Source organism: Pogona vitticeps, chromosome 5, assembly GCF_051106095.1.
Source record: "Pogona vitticeps strain Pit_001003342236 chromosome 5, PviZW2.1, whole genome shotgun sequence".
NCBI lineage: Eukaryota > Metazoa > Chordata > Lepidosauria > Squamata > Agamidae > Pogona > Pogona vitticeps.
The window spans coordinates 159,690,921-159,714,781 of record NC_135787.1 but is presented as its reverse complement, the minus strand read 5'-3'; the positions used below and the strand labels follow the sequence as shown (position 1 = coordinate 159,714,781).

The 23,861-nt window shown below is 41.6% G+C and overlaps 1 protein-coding gene across 13 annotated transcripts; it reads right to left on the bottom strand.

The window, feature by feature from the left end:
* Positions 1 to 1,337: 1,337 nt before the first annotated feature.
* On the bottom strand, positions 1,338 to 22,957 carry ARHGDIB (Rho GDP dissociation inhibitor beta). 13 transcript variants are annotated; one of them, XM_020815479.3, is made up of 6 exons: positions 22,262 to 22,957; positions 9,425 to 9,656; positions 7,987 to 8,070; positions 4,690 to 4,766; positions 3,467 to 3,530; positions 1,338 to 2,068 (listed from the first exon to the last, which is right to left on the bottom strand). In XM_020815479.3, the coding sequence occupies exons 2-6, from the start codon at positions 9,600 to 9,602 to the stop codon at positions 1,869 to 1,871; spliced, it is 603 nt and encodes a 200-aa protein (XP_020671138.3). In that variant the 5' UTR covers positions 9,603 to 9,656; positions 22,262 to 22,957; the 3' UTR covers positions 1,338 to 1,868. The 13 variants fall into 13 exon arrangements, with proteins under 13 accessions (XP_020671138.3, XP_072856309.2, XP_072856307.2 ...); XM_073000208.2 differs by having other exon boundaries at positions 22,270 to 22,751; XM_073000206.2 differs by having other exon boundaries at positions 9,425 to 9,659; positions 22,270 to 22,526.
* Positions 22,958 to 23,861: the final 904 nt, after the last annotated feature.

Below are 23,861 nucleotides of genomic sequence, written 5' to 3'. Positions count from 1 at the left end.
TTATCAAGCTTAATTATTTGTGTCACTGACAGTTATAACATTTTGCCTTTTTTCAAAATGTTCTTTTGCTGAGTCAGATTAACAGAGCTACTTTTTTTTTTAAATGAGTCCAAATACAGATATTTAAAAATTTTTAAACAATCTGTAGATTTGGGGCCATTTTTCTGTTGTTCAAATAATATTTCCTTCTTTATTTTACTTGACTAAATCACTGCAAAAGCCAGTCTGGTGCAGTCAATGAGATGTTGAACTAAGGCTTGGTCAAGGTAACTCACTTGGGAACGGGGATGTGACAATGGTAAAACCATTCCTTGAACATTTCACTTTGAAAATCCAATTAAAGTAACCGTAAGTCAGAAGAGACTGGATAGCATGTGTAACAAGTGATTAAACCCTTTTGTGTGTGTGTGTGTGTGTGTGTTTCTCTCTTTAGCTCACTAACATACATGAATAAAGGTGGGGTTATCCAAAAGAATTTTAAAAAATTATTTTATTTCCATTACTAATATCCTTCATAAATTTTTCATATGAGCTATCTCAATTCAAGAACTCTAAATTGATCTGTTTCTCCCTGGAGGTTCCCTTCTGTAGCTGTTTTATTTAACCTGCCCAATCTCTCTCTTAGCCGATCTCTTTTCTGTGACTTCAGATTTACATAAACTGAGCCAGTGGTTGCCAACTTTGGATAACCCAGATGTTCTTAGACTACAGTTCCAAGAAATCTTGGCCATCACAGCTAGTGGTGAAGGCTTTTGAGAGTTTTGTCTAAGAACATCTCACCGAACTTGATTTTTTTCTTGTGTATATAAGACAGCACAAATGAAATATGGAAAAAATTCCATGGTAAATCTACTTGTTTGTTCTATGAATTAAATTTATAAGTATATCAACAGCACTGCACAGAGTTTTTGCACAAACATCTACACCTAGTTACTCCAATCTTTCTTTAATTCAGTAGTATTATTTTGGGTTGGAAGGATATTTTATTGCTGCTACTACTTTATAACTGTGCCAATCAAGTGCAAATTACTTGGAGAGCTACTTTTTGGTTACATCTGTTATATAGCACTTTACAAAGTGTAAACTCTCAGTAAATGCTATGCTACAGAGGAAGGTAGAAGAAGCACTAAAGCAGACACTATTCTTAAGTGAGAAAATATACCCCTAATTCCCATCGGTACAAGGTAGCGTATTTCCCAACCTACTAAAATGAAATGTGCAAAATTAAGTGTCTGGACCTATTTTTAAAACATATGGTAGATCTGCATATACTTTGCAGCTGCCTAGGACAGAACAAATCACTGCACTAAGCGAAACATGAGAGGTTCACTCGGAAGGAAAGAACAAAACTGGCTTTATTTTCAAAGACATCAAAAGTTTTACACACCAGGACAGGAACGGTGTCTCCTGTTACTGATAAAGACAAGATTCCCAAGTGCAGATTTAGAGATTACATCCAAGAAATCTTAAACACAATAGAATCCACTGACACGCAAAGATGTTTCCAGTGAATAAAGACTGCAAGGTAGGAAAAGGCAAAAAGACATATCTTTAAATGGAGAGAATCTATCTGCTATGATAATAACAGAGTTAGGTCGACAGCCATGAGTTTTCCTTGCAAAGGCACTTCAAGGACTGATCTGGTAAAAACAGAAAGGGGATGGCTTGACCCAGTTTAATTCCTTGTAATTATTTACAATGAAGCAGCAACAGGAGAGACAGAATCTGTCCAAAAGCCTGTGTTAACAAAATATCTGGTGAGAATAAACAGGCCATGTGGATTGTGCAGAGGAAGCGTGGCATGCAGGTGCCAGAGATTGGCACAGCGAGTGGCAGGAAGAAACGAAGAGAAGGAAATAAGGTGGAACTCATTCTGTCCACTCCTTCTTAATGGCCAAGTTCCATTCCCAGGTGAGATGGTCATGCTTATCATCATCGGTGAAGAAGGACTTGTTGCGGTAGTTTCCTCGAGCCATCATGCCCTTCGGGGCTTCCTCCAATGGTGTCATGAATTCATACTCCTCCGGCCGCGGCCCGTAACTGCCCACCATGAATGTAGCTTTGTCAACTAGGAAAGAACAAGCCACAAGAAAAGAGGGTAGAATCATACAGTCGTGAAGTTGGAAGAGGCCTACAAGGCCAACAAGTCCCATCCTGCTCAGTGCAGGAACACAAATCAAAGGATATCTGTCAGGTGGTTGTCTAATTTTCTCTTGGATGCCTCTAGTGTTGGAGCACTAGCCACCTCTCAAGGTAATTGGTTCCATTGCCATATTACTCTAACAATTAGGATGTTTTTCCTGATATTCAACTGGAATATGGCTTCCTGTAATATGAGCCAATTTTTCCGTGTCCTGCACTTTGAGGTGATCGAGAACAGATCGTGCCCCTCCTCTGTATGCCTTTCAAGTGTTGGAAAAGTGCTATCATATCTCCCCTCAGTCTTCTTTTCTCAAGGATAAACATACCCAAATCTTTCAGTCTTTCCTCATTAGGGCTCGGTTTCCAGCCCCCTAATCATCCTTGTTGCTCTCCTCTGAACTTGTTCCAATTTACATATCATACAGGAGATCCAAGATTGGACAGAATGCAGAGGCTGTGAGAGACATTCATCAACAGTTCAGTCTGTGGTGGCTACAGTTTTCCTACCAGCCTGTACCGAACAGCCTATGGATTTGTTGCTGCCAGCTGTGCAGGGAAATCAAGAAAGTGCAGGCACACTTATCACCAACCTGCATTCAGTACAGCTAACTGGGACAGATCATAAAGCCCAGAACAGCCGATAAGACCACAAAGAACAAGACTGAAATTCTAGGAAGTCAGGATGAACTGACTTCAAAACTGCAGCAGCTATGGGCTGAATAGCTTGCATGATCAGGACTAAAACAAACTGAGGAGTGAGAATCTGGCCCTCTACAAAGAGATATAGGGACATAAAACCAGGCTCTGCGGCACAAATTAACAGGCTTCCAGTATCTCAAACTAGTCCCCAACCTACCTTAAAAGCCAAACACAGAGGTATAGCCTTGAATTCAACAATGACTACTGAGACATAACACGGGAATAGACATTTGTGGTGGTGTTATGTACACCATCCAGTCACTTTCAACTGATGGCAACCTTATGAATCAATGATCAGCAAAAGGTGTCATCATTAAGGGCCTTGCTCAAGTCTTTCAAACTGAAGCCATGGATTCTTTTGTCAACTCCGCCCATTTCATGTTAAGCTTTCCTCTTTTCCTACAAGTACAGCCTTCCACTTTTCTTAGCATTGTCTAGTATTGCTTTCTCATGATAATGCCCAAAGTATAACAGCCTCAGTTTGTAGCTTTTTTTCATTTTGTTGGGTAAGCAAGGCTGAATTTTGAGGAAGCGAGATAAGCTGAGAAAGGAATTGAAGGATATATTATATTGACATCTATATGGAGGTCGGTGAAGAGTTTTGCTGAGTAGTTTGTTTACTCACCTTTCATTCCTGTCCGATAAGTGAACTGCACATATTTCAAGCCAGATACAATTTCTCTATTTACCTACAAGAGAAAAGCAGAAGCTGCTGAGGCTGCACAATTCAGGCTTAAGCTAGTTAGCCTCTTTCCTTAAGAATAATACAGTCTTCTATTCCTTTGTGTCTCCCACCTCATTCTCCTCCCTTTCCATTTCACGTCTTGCCACCTTTCACTCTCCCTTGGAGGGAGGGGACTTCTAGAGATAAAATAAAGAAATGATGCCCCACCTCTACATTAGATGTTTACCAAATTGATGTAGCTTAGTGAGTTGGCTCCTGGCTGAAGAGCCAGAGTTTGGGAGTTTGATTCCCCACTGCACCCTTGGGAAAAGGCAACTGCCTGTGTAACCTTGGGCAAACTGCACAGCCCCAGGACATCCACAGAAGAAGGGAACGGTAAACCACTTCTGAGAACTATTTACCTAGGAAACCTTGAAAAGGGTCACCATAAGCCAGAATCAACTCAATGGCATATAATTAATTACAGTGATGTGAACAACAGCTACAGTACAGCATCTACATTTGTTACAGCCATTGTATGCACCACTCCACAAGTTCTGCTACCCTTAGGCAGCCCACTCCTGCCTGGCTCCTTTCCTCTAGTGTGCATGTGAATGCAACCCACTTTTCACATCTGCCCACTACTTCCTCTGCCTTCTGGCCCACCAGCCACAATAGACACTACAGTATCTGTCACTACTCTAATTGCATTCATAGTGAAAAACAAGATTTCCCCTTGATTTGCTATTTCTGGTCAGGCCATTTATGAAACTTTACGCTTTTCTGCAAACAATTCCCCCATTAGTTTGACAGAACTTGAAAAAAAATTGTCAGACCACGTTACTAAATAACTGTGAAATGAAGGGTTTTGGTTTTAAAGATAACGGAAAGGGTGGTGGATGGACTGCCATAACCACATGGTGGACATTAGGAATATCAGAATCTGTAGAGACATCTCACCCAGTTATGGGTACAGCCCACAGCTGCACGTCCACATTACATAGAGATTACTATTCAGCAGGGTGGGTTTTTAAGAAAAAACTTTTTAGATTGCCAGTTATGGCCCTTGAGACCAGGCCAAGCACAGTTCTGCATTCAGTGAGGCTTCAGTACAGGCATACATACAACGGGACATAAGCTAGTAGTGGAAACCGTGGAAAACATCGTTGGGAAAAGTGGCTTACTTTGAAGTGGATTTTGGCTCGATATTCTACTCCTTCTTTTAATACAAAGGTTTGTTTCTTCAGAGCTTCAAGGTCCCCTGTCAAAATGGGGGGAGAGAATCAATTAATCTTCTGGAATACATTCTCCATCCTGACCCGCAGCAAATTGGTGCACTGTGCACACATGAATACATTAAACTTATATGAAGGGCAAATACTGTATATAGCAATTTCATTCCAGTTTGTCTGCAACCCAATTTGATGAAAGGTATTGCATAAATGTTTCAAAGAAAATGATGATAACTTTTTCTAAAGAAATATGCACATTGCTTCAATAGACTTCTACTGAAGACTTCTCTGTTCGGAAATTTTTCGCACTCTCTTCCCTACACCTACAGCCTCTTCAAAGAACAAGATCCTATGGGGAAATTAGAGGGCTACTTAACTAGTTTAAAATGTCTCTAGAGTTGAGTTGCCCTATACTTTGTTGCATTTATATCCTGTCTTTCCACCTATAAAATCTCGATGGTGAACAAGGCTTTTCCTTCCTTACATAACCCTCACAACTACCCTATGAGGTAGACAGAAATGACACAGGACTCGATGGCCATATAGGCCTCTTCCAACTCCATTATTCAATGTTTCTATGACAGGGTATGACCAGCCCAAAGCCAACCAGCAAGTCCTATGGCTCACAGGGGAGTCCCTATGAAGTCCCAGATAAATATGCTAGCAATTGCTGGATTCAGGTGAATATGCAGATGTGAAAGTGTGTGTATTCTTTAAGTACAAATGTTTGTTCCTGTGAACTTGTGTGTTTGTGCATATGGATACACCTGTGCCATCCCACTGATCTCAGAAACAATGAGCATGCTCCTTGGGAGGATTCTTTTGTGTGAATCCTCCTGGTAAAACTAGCACATGTATAAGGAGGGACCTGTTCCTAGGTGGGAACAACAGCAATTTAAGAGCCTCTCATAGTGACTGCGTTTTTGTTTTGTTTTGTTTTTGTTAAACAAAAGTTTGTGGTTTTGCCACCCCTAGAGATTTCGGTTGCAGAGGAAATATCTCTGCTTTGCTAAGTCCTGACTTCCGTTCTCTACAGAGAAGAACCCGTATTATACTTGATAGCCAAAAGGCTGAAAAGCAACAAGAAGTCCATATAAGGTGAAGAGTAACTCCCTATGGGTGATGATGAATTTATAGGAACACAGATGACTGATGAACTCTGCAAAAAAAAAAGTGGGGGCTGCTCTAATGCTGTGCCAGCAAGAAAGAGACTGATCCAAACACTGTCCTGTATACATTTCAAAATGCTAAGATGCAAGACTCTGGCAAGAGTGTCTACAACTTATTCTTGAGATGTAACATGGAATTTTAGAGTTGGAGGAGATTTTTTTAAATCATCTAGTGGTAGGCAGACTTTGCGTCTGCAGGATCTCCTTGTTTTCTTACCCTTTTATCCAAGACTGAAGCCCACATAACAATGACAATTTTAAAAGTCTGAGTTCAGAAATGAACAAAGCTCACACTCCTTCTATAAAAACAGACTTTAGGTTACACCAGACTCTCTAGTTCAGCAGTGTGATTGGGGGGGGGGCAGTGAGAAGGGGAATTGTTTTGCTGCTACTTTTCAACTATTGGGAGTCAGAAATACTTCCTACCTCTTGCAAATCAACTATGAGCCAGGTCTGCCATCTACCCATTTCATTCTTGTGTAGTCTGACCCTCTCCTTAACAGAGTCTTCAGAATGCAACTGCAGCATCTATGATGTACTGTCATTCTACTGTGACGTACTGCTGCAGCAGCTCCAGTACTTAACGTGACTTCAAATTTTTTTTAAAAAAATTCTTCAAATTCTTTATAGATAAGATAGAACCCCATCTATGTGTCCAGAAAAAATATGAGCTGAGGGTCTCAACTAAGAACCATGAAGTCCCCAGTTCAAGTGTCACTTGATTCCACCTACAAATTCACCTACCTCCTCCCTACCCTGCACTAATTGCAAAAATGCTAAGTGGTTTTTATTGTCAGGGATAAAGGATTCACCTGCCCCCTTCAAGTTCCCGGAACTCAGCTGCAATTCTGAACTTAGCTGCAATTCCCAAAACAGTTGGGGTAAAGTAGATTTTCAAAGTAATGTATTTTACAATGGACTACCTTTGACTTGGATTCTCAGTGTGGTGTAGTGCACTGGTTCTTAACCTTGGGTTACTCAGGAGTTTTGGACTGCAACTCCCAGAAGCCTTCACCACCAACTGTCCTGACTTGGGTTTCTGGGAGTTGCAGTTCAAAAGCATCCGAGTAACAAAGGTTAAGAACCACTGGTGTAGTGGATAGAGTGAGATTATGACTCTGGAGAAAAGGGTTCAAATTCCTCCTCAACCATGGAAACTCACTGGAGGGGTGGAACTGGTAAAAGCGCTCCTTAAATATCTCACTTACTTTGAAAGCTCTATTAGGGTCGCTATAAGTCGGTTCCTATAGATGTTTGTGTAAGGTTTGCTGCTATTAGACATGGTCCTGGGGTGCATCTTGGTTGTGTAGCTTGTCATGCACCCAAGAAGACAGACGAGATGTGCACTGGCATCTTATAAATTAGCCACAGCTAGCAGCACTGAGTCATACAACCATTACACATAGACCAACAGGAATCCAGCCGCTTTATACTAAATTCATACGTTTTAAAAAGTCCTCTTCACATAAGCATAATTAAGAAAGTTGCTACTGCACCACAGACCACTGGCTGGCTTACACTGCCTTGAAAGGAATAACTTCCCAGAGGATAAATCATTCAGCATCAGTTCACCAGCCTCTGCAAGTTCTACGTAACCTCCCTCTTCAGACACAACATACCACTGGATACCAGCTGCTGGGTGTCTGCTTAGGAGCATTTGCTTGGCTATGCTGGACAAAAGGATAATGGACTAGATCAGGAGAGGCAAACAGCATCTCACAGGCACCACCCAAAACCCAGCTGCCCAAACAGCTTTTAACATTTTTATGTAAAAAAAGCCCCTCACACTGAGCAGGGGATGCAGGGAAAGATTTCACCATCTAGTGAAACATGGCCCATTTAAGTCTTCAGGGAGAACTTATCGCCCTGCAGATGCTGCCAGACTACAACTCCCACCATCCCCATCCCTGGCCATGCTGCATAACATCGTGGGATTTGGATTCCAACAACACCACAGGTTCCCCACCAACAGCCTAGGGATTCATATCTGCAATGATGTAAATCAAGAAACGAGGCCGATGTATTTCTTCTTGGGCTGAAGGCCTGATGCATGCGAGGAAAGGAAAACGGTGTCACCTACCTGTGAGGTCCATGGTGATTGGCCCTGGAGCACTGTCGCATACTAGAGTGAGCCGAGTAACGGTTACATTAGGAACGGATGGATCTGCGGGGTCACAGAAAAGGAAGACAGACTATTGGTCAACCAAACCAGGAGAAAGCTGGTCCAGATTCTCCACCAGGCTCCTCAAAGACTCCTGCAGCGCCCACCTCTATGTGAAGAAGCCTTGCTTTCCAAAAACCTGCAGTACCTCCAAATCAACTCCCTACCCACAAGATATGGAGTCTCTCAGGGAACACTACCAACAGCCACATGCTTCTCTGGTGAAAGACCAAACACAGCACTGTCAAAAGCATGCTTCCTCAGAAGTCGATGCCCAACAAGTTGAAGGGGAGTTAGGGCTAACTGGTGAAACCTGCAGACTGAATGGAATAAACTGCACCAAAACGACAGACTTCTACTTAAACCTCCTGTCAGATAGCATACTAACATATCACAGAACGGCTAGACTGAACCTTTGTTCTCCTGATATGCTCATTTTCTGGATGCGGTGGGTCTTGGGTGACATTCAGTTATTCCCTTCTTTCCTTGCAGCGTACAGTACTACTTTCAATTTCTGCTTGATTCAGACAATTGCATGAGCTGTACGTCTTCCTGCTAGTGAATATACTGCTTAAAACTGGAGCCTGTGCAGTCTTCTGAATACATCCACGTCCTTTTCCATCCAAATCTCCAAGAAATCCCAGGACATTTCCTGTGGATTTCTGCAGAGATCTCTCACTGCAAAGAAAAAGGGACAATTTTTTCTCTCAATATCTCCCTGAAAATAGGCACTAAGATTCACATCCCTACTGCAGATGCTCTTGAATGCCACCCCACCACCTCTGGCCAGCAGGGCAGTGGTGAGGGATGATGAGAATTGTAGTCTAGAGGGCCACACTTCCCCTCCCCCAATACCTAACTTAGTTTATGCCTCACAATGATGAAATGCACCCTGCAGGAGACTTTATATGCAATAGCAAATTTATCCAGATGAACAAAGGGCCAAACTGAGACACAGCAGCTTCACAATGAGAGCTTTTCTAAGTGGTAAAGGAAATGTATTTATCCTGCCATGAAATTTCCACAGTTCCCCAAGCTGCAAATTATTTTGCTCTTGTCTGGTCCCTGGTCATCTTGTAAGTAAGGCTTTACACAGACAAAACACCTTTGAAAGAGCACATCTCTGGAAGATAGCATTTTATCACCTTCTCATTGCAAAAGTGATATCTCATTTACTTTGGCCCTAAGTCTGCCAGGATGGTTCCATTCCCCTGGTTGGAAAGTTGGTCCTTCTGAAAACTCTCCATCTGTGACCCACAGTAGTTCCTCTACTCAATGTTTGCCAATACTGACAGCACGTCCCTTACTCTGAATGTCCTGAAGCAAATGCACCTCTATCAAGATCCTTGAGCCATACCTGCCACTACAGGCCCATCCCCTAGCAGAGTCTTCTTGTATTTCGCAAGGCTCTCGTCATCCTTGTCCAGCTCCTGCAGTTCCTGAAGTGTCTTTTGGGGTGGGGGCTTGTAGTTGAGTTTTGTGTCTAGCTCGTCCTCATCGTCTTCCACATGCACTTCTGGTTCCTTCTCAGTCATGGTGGCCCGGCTTCAGAAGGTAAAACTCGCAGATAGTGTATATGAGTTGGGCCTCTGCTGGGAACAGAACAGTACTTTAGTCACTAGTACAACCATCTCGAGAGGATGAAAAGAGAGTGAATGGCCAAAAGTCACCCAGCGTTTCACAGTTCACTGGGGTCTGGAACCTGGAGCCTCAGTCCAACACTGTAACCATTACACTCCACTGGTTTTCCACTGCTGCAAGAACAACGGCAACAGCCACTAAGAGTTTTGGCGTGAACGTATCCAATACCATGGTTTAGCAACTATCTCTGTATGTAGATTTTTAAGACTCACCTCCCACAGGACCTACCAATAATATGTTCTCTCAGCTACGAAGAGCAGAGGCTGCACAATGGAACCTCATGCCAGTGGTATACATCCTAGCCAGCATCTGAGGGAGACAGGCAACGTTTTCTCTGTCTTCGGAGGAGTCAACATACCTTATTAAGGGGCTTCTCTCTCCTATTACTGATTAGCCAGCTGGAGCCACAGATACCAGCAATGGTTATGAGAGAACCCAGCAACATCCATTTATTTTATTATCTCACTTTACCATAAGAAAGCCTCTCAGATCACCTTCTGTATCAACAAAAAAGACAAACTAGTCTCTGCCCTCAGCCTACAATCTAGAAAGTCACAGCACAAAAGGAAGTGGGGAGGAAAGGGTAAATCAAGAAAACGTTTGCACATATTCTTCCTGTTTTGAGATTCCGATTTAACGGCTTATGGTTTCTATCAGCTTCTGCCAGCAGAACCCCAGTCACCTTTGGCACATCTTAGAACCCAGGGATTTTCTTAGTGGGGGCAACAACAGATCAGTGCATAAAGTAGCCACACCTACATTGCACTATACAGCCCTTGTGCCCAGTGTGGGGGTTCCATGAAGTAAACCCTCTGCATTCTGCAGGCCACGATCTGACAGTTTCACTCTAGGATTTTTTATTTTTTAAAGATGTGGTAGGGCTGATCTCTGCAATTAAATTCAAAGTTATTTTTAAATAAAATATTAGCATGCATGATCAGCAAAATCTCTGTTCTGTCTATATAGTCCCCAAATCCTTTTTATGACAAAATGTTTCCCACAGCTCCGAGAGTCACAAAGAATCCCTCCTAGCAACCACTTTCTGATAACAAGCCTCTTCATGCTAGAACAAAGATCAGCACCACAAATGAAACAGCCAGCCCCATGCAGCCCAACACTGACCACAAGCTATTGCAATTTGCTTCGGCCCTGATCAATACCATTACATTAAAAAAAAAAAAACTCAAATATTTCATGCATATACAGGGATTTACAGCAATTAAGATCACGCTAAATATGACACTTAGAAAAAAAGCAATTAAGGAAAATACCTGAATTGAGCTTATAATTGAATATATTTTTTAAAAAAATACTGCCGATAAATCCAGCTGCAAATATCATCTAATTTCTTGACTGCACAACACTTAAAAATAGCTGTTGTCTGTACTGTGACCAGGTCCCCTTCCTGTGCAGGAAGGAAGCATGTGGCTTGTTTCTATGGCAACACATGGCCTGGCTGCAGCCTCCTATAAGCAGCAGCCGTTAAGCACTGAAACTTCTCCAAAAGGGGAGGAAGTAAGAAAGACTGGGTAAAACATGCAGCCTTCTCGGCAGTGACTGGAAATCAGAGCCCTGTTTGCGACATGAGAAGAAACAGCCTGTGGCTTCATTTCAAGAAGCAAAGAAAGGGGAAGGAATTATTCCAGCAGGCACGTTGGGCAGACGGAGCACCTCCACCATGGAAGGAACAAGATGGGGAAGTGGGGGGATTAAAGGTGGAAGCAAAAGTACCTGAAGTGGAAACAATTAAGACCATTTATTTATTTTTATTTTATTTATTTTATTTATATCCTGCCTATCTAGTCACTTAAGACCACTTTAGGCGGCTTACAACAAGCGTGATACAATATAATTAAAATAATTTTTAAAAAGGGACAAACTTTGGACAAGATGGAACAGACACTAGGAGAGAGGAAAAAAGAAGGAAAATCAGGAATTGGTTGAGGGGAAGGCCTGTCGAAACATCAGTGTTTTTAATTGCTTTTTAAAAATACCCAGCGAGGGAGCCGCGCGAATGTCAGGGGGAAGGTTATTCCAGAGGCGAGAAGCCACCGCCAAGAAGGCCCGATTTCTTGTCTTTTCTTTCCGGGCCTCCCTCGGCGTTAGGCTCCTCAGCCTCACCTCCTGACTCGCGCGAGTGACACGGGTAGAACTTGGTGGAAGTAGGTGTTCCGCCAAGTATCGAGGCCCTAAGCCGTTTAGGGCTTTATACCTGAGCATCAACCATGCAATCTGAGCATCCAGGTATTTCAAAGAAAAGGAGAAACAAGAAAAAATGAATTGTCAAGATCTGTAACACAAGTCCTTGATGGCCAATGGACAACATCTAGCAGTGCATCTCCACAGAACATTTCCAGACAAATTAGACACACTTATCTTCACAGGTTATAATGACCCTCAGCAGAGCCTGAGCTAATTTTTCAGCTCTGCACTGCCAATGGAAGAGAGAAGAAGAGAAGATAAAAGTGGCTGTTCTCACAAATGGAAATTAAAACTTACGGGATTTCGAGAGCACAGGATACTATTAGGGAAGAACTCTGCACGCATATGACATGGCAAATAATTTTACTCATCAATTTTTTGATTATCACTTGCTTGCTTTAAAAAAACCTCAGGATGGCTACAAGGTTTTGTGCAAACACAAGCACAGACAATGTACTGTGTATTTTCGCAACAGAGTGGGTAAGGCCAAGAGACTGTAAATGACCCATAGCCACCCAAAGAGCTGAATGGCTAAGGATATGACTGAACTGTTCTAATAACTACATCAACATTGACCATGCTTTCTGAAAATAACAAACCCATATTGGTGACTAGAGTGGGATATGATCTAGAAGGACACTCAGTCATTTGGCTGCACAATAAAAATAGTTTGGCATTTGTAGCTCAAATGCAACCTGTTCTCCCAGGTTGCATATGAACTCCAGGCAGATTACGTTTTCTGAGCACTAGCATTTTGTCACTGAGAATATTAGATTTTCCATACAGGCTTGTGCTCCCATTGCTGTTCCACATACAAGACACAAAGGACTTAAGGCAGTGTCTCAAGAGTGTATTAAATAAATAGCACCTGTTTTACATCACTAGAGGTGAGCAGCATAACTTTTATCTAGCTTCAACCATTTAAAAAACATTATTTTAATTATTCCAAAGTTTTGTGTTGATCAGTAATGCAACACCAGAAAAGATAGCAAATTATAACAACTTTCCTTGCCCTGTGGCATTGTATTGCTAAGCACTCCACACACATTAAATGGAATGTGGCCAGAACATGTGTTACCATGTCTCAAAATAACTGTTCTAAAATCCATGGCCAAGCCTAACAAGATGGTGCCATCTCATAGTGGCTCAGATGTGCCCTTCTTCAGAGCTAAATTTCACAACCATCCCCTTCCCTTTTTGTTATACAGAAGCGCTCTGAGCAACATAATTTTTATCCTATTGAAACCAACTCTTTGACTTCTATTTTGGTTTTACGGAACAAAACAATTATTATACCAAAGTATGTTATTGAAACCGATACATAGCTTCACTATTCATAGACAGTTGACAAAATCTGGCAACTGTTATTATTTTATTTCCTATTTTTTTCTTGCCCTTCTATAAAAAAGGTGATGTTTCACAATTCTTATGAATTATGAAATGTAATTCGTTCCTTCCATTAGGGTTACATCATGTCACCAGAGTGGTGGAGAAAGTCGCAGTGAAACCATTCAAGTTAAGCAGGTCTTACTGCTGAAAATATTCAAAGACAATGGCAAAAATATGGTATTTACTCACTTGGCCTTAGGAGTACAGATTGTCACATCCAGAACTACATATAAAATACTGTATACAGTATAAATGAACCTACATTATTTGGTTAGCCTAGTCCTTGTAGACAAGCATGCAATGTATTGTGGACCAACAAACAATCTTCTGTTTTGAGCTCAGTTTCAAGTATTGAACTCAGAGGATAGTTCTGCTGGTCTGTACAACTAAAATCAGTACTCGTAAAATCAGCCAACTATGAATGGCTGGGGGTATAGTGGACAGAATGACGGACAAGCATTCTGGAGAGCAGGGTTCAAATCTTCACTTGACCATGGACATTCACTGGGGTGTAGAACTGATAAAAACCAATCCTTAAATGTCTCACATGCTTTGAAAACCCTATTAACGTCTTTAAAAGTCCATTCCAACTTGACAGCACATAACTGATGAATAGATAGCATGTATCTCAACATTTACCCCCAAAAGTATTGTAGTTTTACAACCCTTTTAAATTTGATTTTGCATTGCAAAGACAAGGGAAACATCATGTTAATTCCATGGGAGGAAGAAAAAAAAGAGCCCTGTTCAAAGGCCCATTTGAACAGAGACTTAGGGAAATATCACATCCACTGATCTCTAAACAATTCCAGGGGTCGGCTGTACTAATGCTGGACCTGCAGAATGAGAATTACAGAATAAGTGAAATCTTGTGCTTACTAGTCCTGCTTTTTCTTAAGTTTTGCAAGCTTTAAAACCACAGGCATTCTTCATCAGGATTAAAAGAAAATGTTTTCTAGCCAGTTTAACTTTTGGCTCCCTAATTATTTTGCTCAGACAACAAAGGAGACTAAATTAACTCAACTACCTTTGTCCATACCTCTTTAAAGTTTTTACACAATTTGTACAGCAATGGGGGGGGGGAGAACTTTTTTAAAAAAAAGAAAATAACAACTTTTAATTTGTCATTTTGAATTTAATTCAGGTATCATATGAACCACTGCAATGAATTAGAAGAGTCACTATAATTCTTCTTGATCACTCCTTATTCTGAGAGTCTTATGCTGATGTACAGGTAAGTAATATAAACATGCACATACACATCATTGATTTTATTGGAATACCCTGGTGTAGAGCGTAATTTATTATTATTTTTATTATTCAAATATATCAGGCATAGTCAATCAAAATTATAAAAACATTGACTGGTATTATGTAATTACTGTCATGCCTTCCATCAATATTTCTCAGATACTGTACACGTAGTGGTTTATTTTTCGAACTGTTTAATTTACTGTATTTTCAAATTGTCATTTCTGATATTGAGTCTTTGTTTCTGTTGTTTTCAAAATATTCTCTTTTCACCACCTTGAGTAATTTTTCTCTACTTGTACTATATGATCATTTAGGCTTCTTTTTTCTTCTCTACAACCTGCTGTACTTGCAGTAATCCATGGCCTCCAATTTTTTGAGGTAAATATAATCACTTTTTTGATGTATTGTGTAGTTTTGATCCGATTCTTCTAATTCATTTTGGGTCCAATCTATTGTTGTTGTTGTTGATTGATTGATTGATTGATTGCCACAGAGAGCAAAGTTAAGAAACCTCCCTTATGGTCAACGTATAGAAAAGGCTGCTGAGTTTCAGATGGTCACAGAATGCCAAAAAAGGTTTTGTTGGAGGCAGCACATACAACATGAGAACTAAGCAGGCATATCGTTTTCCTCATGAAAAGGAGGAAGAAATGTACTGTATAAAACAAAGCTGCCTATGTAGCCAGGAGCAGTTTGTAGGTTAAGAGGGAGAAAAGGAAAGGCAGCAATAAGAGAAAACTGTAAGCCTCATCCACACAAATAACATGTTGCGGCCAAATGAAATCCAAAAGAAGTGAAGGTCTCCAGCTATAGGGAGAAGAGGAAAGGAAATGCAGGTAGAAACATTTCGGATTCGAGGAGAAGGAAATGCTCCTCAGCTGAGTTCTAGGGTGAATAAATGGGTTGGGGAGTGAACAAATGCAAATAAATGCCTGCTTCTGTGTGCAAGCATGCCTATAATACTATCCATTTTAGCCCTGGCTTTGTCTGTCACCCCATGCTCTTTTCTCACCCACATGCCACATTGTGCACCAGCTGCCAGTTACTATCTTATGGAGGAGATGGCAGATGCAGGAGATCAGTGGCAACACAAGAACAGCTCATCATATGGAGCAGTGTTCATACAGTCTGTGTTTGCTGCTCATGCAAATGTAACCTTAGAAGTATTTGCATGAAATGACAGAAGAATGAGCTATTTTAACTGCAGTGGAATCCACAAGGGCAAAGGAACTTCTAAGAGGCAAAGAACCCAGTATCCACCAAGAAATGGCATATATACAACAATGCACTCAGTTTACCAACCAAGGAATACAACTACTGTCAGCCTCACTATGATCTGTGCTTGCCTTGACTTGGAAGAACCACCATAGGAAGCACCACATCTCAGTGAAATGCTATCCCATGTTGTGCTGCCATGCATTGACCAGCAAAAATCAACTCACCCCAGTTCAGAAAGGGAGATGCCCAAAAACACAGAAGCAAAAGTGTCAGTGACACACAAAGAAAGCATAAAAGAAACACCTGTTATAAGCTAAAAGCAAAGCGTGCTGCTTATATACCGCCCCATAGTGCTTCAAGCACTCTCTGGGCGGTTTATAAGTTAATTTTGCAGGCTACACATTGCCCCCCCTCCAGCAAGCTGGGTACTCATTTTACCAACCTCGGAAGGATAGAAGGCTGAGTCAACCTCGAGCCGCTACCTGGGATTGAACCCCAGGTCATGAGCATAGTTTTTGGCTGCAGTACAGCAGTTTAACCACTGCACCACGAGGCTCTCCTAAAGAGAGGAGAGTTAAATGCAGAGGCTCTGGGATGCAACGCAGGAGGCATAAGTGAAGAGTAAGCAAGTGCGCGCGCACACACACACACAATCACAGTCAAATTGCACCCAGCACTCACTCCATAAGCACTCTTTTTACCAGATGCCATTGCTTCCGTGTCTACCCAGTGAAGCAACTAATCACAATCATGGTTGATTGACAGAGGTGACAATTGTAGCACCTCTAGTTTGTTTCCTCAAACTCATCCAATCATTCCCATAACTACTTTTAAAACAGCTCAAAACAAGGCTATAATATAGGAAAAAAGGGACCACAAGCAGTTCTTCCAAAACAGGTCTTTCCTCCCAGAGCTATCACCCCTGTCTGCTACAATCAATGGTTAGTTAGTTGTGTGCCATGAAGCTGGAACCAATTTATAGTGACCTTAATAGAGCGTCCCAGGTGATATATTTAAGGAGTGGTTTTTACCAATTTCACTCCCCCAATGAATTTCTCCAGAGTCCATCACTCTATCCATGACACCATACTGGGTGCCTGCCACAATAACTAACTACTAAACAGCTTTATGTTCTATCCTTACTCAAAGACAATTCTGTAATTCACAATCTGGGACTTGAAAATCAAGCTCAACTTGAAAGAGAAATCCAAGACTCTTGACACTTACCCGCGCTTCTCTCACTTCAATGCGAGAGCTTGATCTCAGACCGCATGCATCTAACCACTGAACAAACCTACACTAAGGCCATCCACAGGCTTCCTTGAAAATATTTAACTATTTCAGTGATAAATCACGAGTGTGGAAAGGTTGGTGGGAATAGGACTGGATTACACTTCCAAAGTATTTCTATTTCTACCATGTTTCCCCGAAAACAAGACCTAACCTGAAAATAAGTCCTAATATGATCTTTCAGGATGCTACTAATATAAGCTCTACCCCCAAAAATAAGCCCCAGTTAAGTGAAAGCCCGCCCTCCACTATTGTGCAGCAACCAGAAGAAGAGGACATGACCGTATTGAATAAATATAATTGTTGTACATGAAAAAAATAAAACATCCCCTGAAAATAAGCCCTAATGCATTTTTGGAGCAAAAATTAATGTAAGACCCCGTCTTATTTTCAGGGAAACACAGTATAAGAGAGTAGACCCTTCCTTAGTGACATATATGTGCTTTAATTATACTAATTCATGGGATAAGAATGCTGTATCCTGAAAAGCACTAATTTACTCACTAGTTGCCAAGAAGAAGAAGAAGAGCTATCCTTATTTGATTCTTTGCTCCTTAAAAATTTTATCGGTTAGATATGGCCTACACTAGACTCCCAAATTTGCTTATTGACATGAGAGGGCAGGAAGCTGTACACATGCGGCTCTACCATGACTAATGGTTGGGGTGTAAAACTGAAATAAGGATCTGATTTCCAATCAGATATAGGAAAAGTTACTTTATTGGACTAAAATTCCCAGACTATCCTAGCCAGTATGCCAGAAGCTCAAAAGCCATATCCTCACAAACCACCACCTCTGGTTTAGATTCTTATACATGAGCTTGAGCAAGCACATGCCTCTTTCCCTGTTCCTCTTCCTCATCCGCACAACTGTCAACTGTACTTTTCCCCCCACAAAGCACTGAGCTGACTTTGACCATACTCTTTTTTTAAAAGCTCCCCTCTTTCTTCTAACAAAAACTTATGTTATGTTTACTAGAACCCACGAGGGATTCTGGGAGTTGAAGTCTAAAAATGTAACTTTTCCAAGTTCTATTAACTAGGCATGGTCATAGCAGTTACATCACTGCAGCTGAAATTAATCTTAGCCAGTGACTATGCTGGCCAGTGGATTCTGAAAACTGCAGTTCACAAAAGTAAATTTTCAAAATGCTCCAAACTAGAATGTGATGCGTCTTTTCTCGTGCCTTGCTGGAAAAAGCATGGGGCCAATTCTACAGGGCAGATGCATTTCAGAGCAGTTGAAAATGTGCAATCATCCGAATAAACCAAGTTGCCCAGACCTGTCTCAGACTTTTCTACTGAATGACGGAAGCCTTTGCACTGCAAAATAGGTTAGAAATTACAAGAATCCAAAATACACATTTAGGATCTATTCTTTTGTTTGCGCACTGCGCAGCCTTTAAAAGGCTAGGTAGATGGGCTTTATACCACAACTCCACATCTTGTCTTTCAAAAGGATTCTAAAAAAACAAGGAAACAAAGATTTCACTCTCTCTCTCCTGCCGCACCCTTTGCGTATCTGCTGCCCTCCTGCTGCAGCTCTTACAGTATTTGTTCACACCCTGGATTTTAACCTGTTTTCACAGTATTATCAGAAAAAAACACAAAGCACAAGAATTCCTGGACTGCTATTATAAAAAAAGCATTCATTTCAAGTGAGAGAAGATGTTTAAAGTGTTGTCACTGGTGGCAATTTCTCAGCACTGAAAGGAAGAGATCTGTGTGTCCTTTAAGGCAGCTCTTTACAGACTGAAAGAGAAGCAACATAGTAAAGCAAAACAGTTACAGGAAATTCTCATTACTCTTCTGTAATTAGTTGTTCTATGAGCAAAGAAGTCAGTCCTTGCTTTTAGCTCCTGCTATGTCATTTTCCTGATTGAAGAATCCATAAGGCAATTACTGCATTTATCCTCAAAGGTAATCAACTTAAGTAAAAAAATGTCAATTTCCCCCAATTTATGGATGGAACAAATGCATAAAAAAAGAGTAGGTGCAACTTGTACACACAAAAACTATTTCAAATTGCAATAAGGTTGATTCTCTGCAATTACAACCTTCAGCTCACCCATAAAAGGTAAGGTAAAGGTTCCCCTTGACAATTTTTGTCCAGTCGTGTCCGACTCTAGGGGGCGGCGCTCATCCCGCTCTTCAAGCCATAGAGCCAGCGTTTTGTCCGAAGACAATCTTTCCGTGGTCACATGGCCAGTGTGATTTAGACACGGAACGCTGTGTCAGCTCACCCATCCCATCATAATAATGGCCCAGTTTGTTTCCTGGTGGGGTCCTGTGGCTTTAACTGCTGTATAGGAACTAGTACTGTACAGTATACAGAAAGTAAAGTGTTTCCCTGCATGCATACAAGAGTAAATGTGGTCCTCAAGTAAAATGCAACATCAGAGTTAGGTAACACTAAAGGTTCATTCCAAAGGCGAGGTTGCTAGTCTTTTCAGTGTTAAAGGATAATAGGGGAAAAGCCTCAACTGATAGACTCTGTCTGTCATGCAGCTGTTAAAGACAAAAGAGCCCTGCAAGGAAAAACAGTGGCAACCACAGCACTGAAGAATGTACTTGTATTCCTTCTGTTACTGCTTTCATCACCCTAGACTATAACTACAAAAGGTGGCTGAAAATTGTAAGGGTGAAATGATTTTGAGCACAATCCTGCTCACAGAATCCAGATAACTCTGTTTCCAGTTGCTAGTCCTTTCCTCTGCCTCTCCTATTGTTTCCTCCCTCTCCTAAGGTTTCTTCTATTTAAAAATTTTTATACTATTTTATGCTGTTAGCCGCCTAGAGTGGTCTTAACCCACCAAATAGGCGGGATATTAAATAAATAAATAAATAAATAAATAAATAAATAAATAAATAAATAAATAAATAAATAAATAAATAAATAAATGCCTTTCTTTCACTTGCAGACAAAACCATAAAGTTTATAAAATATGGTGAAACAAAATAAAGAGCATCCTATAAAAATAAACTTTACTGGATTATGGTGGAGCATAAAGTGCCCTTATTTTCCAAATTGAGGGTGCACCCAAGTACCCTTCTTATCAGTTCTCCCAATTTAAAGTATCTTGGCTGGGGATGATGTTCAACATACACCAAGCAAATAGAGATGATTTCAATTTTTGAAGCATGAAAACACTGGGGTTGAAGAGGTGAATCTTTTCTTATTGGGGATGTAGCTTCTGTGAACCAAAAAGGTTACAGCTCTAGGAAGAACTACTGGAGGTGGGAAGCTGGAGCTGTGGGGAAGTTTGGGTGGGACAAAATTAATATCTGCGACTGGGAGAGGGCAAGAGCTTGGGCAAGTGAGCCCTTGTTGTTGTTGTTGTTTAGTCGTGTCCGACTCTTTGTGACGAATAAAAGGAATGGAAACTGGGTACTGAACTTCTGAGCCTTTGGTGGGTGAAATGCACATGCTCCTTACCAGTTTTGACAGGGGAGGTCCTTTGATTTTATTTGCCAGGTTTTGCATAAACTAAACCATCTTGAGAACCAACTGCACAGAATTAAGAAAAGCTTATTACACCAGTGCTGTTCAGTATGCCCTGCTGAACAATACATTTCTAAGTATGCTCCTCTTTAGTATTTGTCTATTTCACCATTGTTAGCTTTAATCTCTTTTAATGATATATGCCACCCTGGGTTCTCTAAGGAGAAAGGCTAGGTACAAATATTTTAAAAAAATAAATAGATTTCTAACCCAATTCCAGATGTTAATTATTACCTACACACTCTACAAATGAGCTTTGGAAACAGGTTCCTGAAAGGACTGGTCTTCTCCCCCATGAATCCACCTGCCCATTGAATATGTCCACAAAGCCCTTGCTCCCCATTACACTGCTTTACTGAGTTCATTTGGAAGATTCAGACTTCCCAGCTCCACTGCCTGGTTTCTGGTACTCTTTCCTCTCAGAAAGTTCCAACTGGTCCATTCCTTAACTATATCTTGGTGAGATATAACAGCTTTTTCGTTCAGCCTATAGTCTCAGCTGAGCTTCCTCCTACCCCTACTGTGAAGTCTTTTAGTAGCCTTATTTTAAGGCTTCTATTTCTCCTTTTTACAAGTTCTTGCATTGTTAAAAAATTCTGTTGGGTGAAAAAGAAAGGTTAACTATTAAATGCATAAAAATATGTGATTACATGCAGTGATTCTTCCAACTTGTCTATTTAGATAATGGTTTTTTGAATTCCTTATTCAGCGCCACAAAGGACATAGAAAAAAATTCATGGGAATGATTCTCAGCAGAGAGGATCAAACCCATCCATTTGCCTTGAGCCATGTTTTTAACTAACAGGGACCATCACAGGTTCTTGACTCCAAGGACAGAAACCAGGTCTAGTCCTACTACTATCCTGAGGGGGGAAAAAGCCAGAGAGCGGATTTGGATGAGAAGAAAGGGAAGTGTTGGCTGTTTATATGAGCTTTTTACTGCCTGGAAGGGGGAGACTCTTACAAAATCTTCTTCCTCGCATGCTGAAAAGACTTTGTCAGCTAGATACTTATATGTCCCTTGACATTTGCTACTCCACCTCAGGCAGCAAAATGTCTTGGGGCCGTCCTGACTTAACTGCCCCACAAAAAAAGACACCCTTATTTCTAGCAACCAACACAAAGCCATTCCTCTGGCAGAAGAGGCACGCCAACCCAGGCCAGTGCCTTAGCCATTTCACTTGCCTCCTTAAACAAACAAGAGAAGCAATCCACATCTAAAAATAAGAATAGGGGCCCAGAGGCCTCCAGAGTTTATGGGAATGATAACAAGCCAGCTTTGGCACAGGAAGTGGAATGGAATTTTCCACTGAAAAATACAAAACTAAGACAGGCTGTTTCTCCCTAGTCCTCCAGACAGCCCTTGCTGTCCTTAAAGCAGGCTCCTTGAGGGGAAAAGTCTCCACGAAGGCTTCCCCAATATCAAATCAGCTCTTCACCAGCATCTGCTACTCTCCCGCCCCCGTGAGAAGACCCTCCCTTCTTCCCCTTCTGATGGGCCCAAATTCATCGGGTCCGGCGGCCCTTTCACACGTTCCTTTGGCTAATCTCCTGGAGGGGATTAATCGCCTTTCCGTCGCCTGGCGCAAAATGGGAAGCCCGACAGGGCGGTCGGCAAAACTGCCAGACCAGCCGGGCCGCCTTCCTCTTACTCGGCCCCCACCTCGCGGCCCCGCGCGCTTACTTACTTGCACTTACTTACTTACTTGCTCCCTCCCTCCCTCCGTGGTTGGCGTCTGTGTCGGCGGTCCCTCTCTCCTCTCAGCTTTGGCAGTTGAAAGCAGGAAGGAAGTTGGTGAAAAAATAATTATATATATATATATTTAAATCCGACTTGAAGAGGAAGCCTCAGGCTGCAGGGTTGGCGCTTTTCCGGCCGTGCAGTGTTATCTGGCTCCTCTCTCTTTCGGGAGAAAACTTATCACTGGGCTGCAAACGAGATGTTCCTGAAGTGTTTAGGGATGGAAGTGATTCGTGCATCATTTTTCCTCTACTTACGATGCGTTGTGCATATCTACGTTTATTTCCCCCTGTACGAACATTCGTCTCTATATGTAAGCTTCTTGACTTGTGTGCCTGAGTGTGATGTTACTCATCAGAGCGCATTTCGAAGAGGCAGTCTAAGCAAACCACAAAGTATGGCTCGCTCTCCGTTTTGCACGCTGTCCAGCTAAAAAGGAGCGTTGATGCTCTGCCCCCACCTGAATCCTTCCCATTAACCATTCGAACACACCTAAATCAGGAGTACTAACTGTACGAGGAGGGCAGAAGGACCTGTAATTTGAACCCGATCTTCACGCGCCAGAGTCTTGCGTTGCACCACCTATTCTAGTCAATTTCGCCACTTCTTATTTCGCAATTCATCAGCGTGTCTCAACTTCTGGCTCCTGCTCAGAATCATTGATGGTGCAAGTTCGTGTAACTTTTCATTGTGAAGCGAGAGTGGCTTTGGTATCTCAGGAGGAAAGGGAAATTGCTATTGGAAGCACGTCCCACATCTGGATATAACACATACAGTATAAGTTGCTCTGAAGAATAGAACCGCCCACCCTCACACTCGAAGGGAGATCAATAGGGTTGGGGTTGATCCTGCACAGGCTGCTCTCAATGAAATTTTCCACCAAATAATAGGTGTTAGTTTTGAAGTTGTCCCAAGACCCTGATGTTTAGGCTGTTAAGCACCAGAAGACACTGCTGGGGATGGCATTTTTCCTTGGAAAGGGTCGGGTTTGTCTGAGAGAGCTGTTGTGCAGCCTGATCCTGTAACTGTTGACTCACAAATAAATTGCATTAATTTGGGGCCTGTGTTTACTCACAAGTAAACATGCAAGGATCCAGCCAAGATGCAATATCTACTCCAAACTCAAGAAGGTTGCTCTGACTCCTTTCGCTTCCTCAGCTACTGAGACCATTCCCCAGTCTTGATGGCTCCTTTAAACACACAGTATTCAAAACTGATTACACCTAATTTTAACAACTTATTAGAAATGCTCCTGATGCAAAAGGGAGCAGGGCTTCTGTGTCCCTAACAGTTTTCAGAAGACACAAATATCAAGCAGATGTGCCTCGATACACAAGTTACATCTATTGGAATTCCTCCATTATGCACAACAAACTTACTACTACCATCTTTGGAGAAACTTTGCAGCTTAGTTCAAAGATCATTAACTGGACAGACTGAAAATATAATGTATATTTTTGTGACTCATCAATTATTCTGGGCTTTGCTATATTGTTGGAGGACATGGTGGCGCTGTAGGTTAAACCGCAGAAGCCTCTGTGCTGCAAGGCCAGAAGA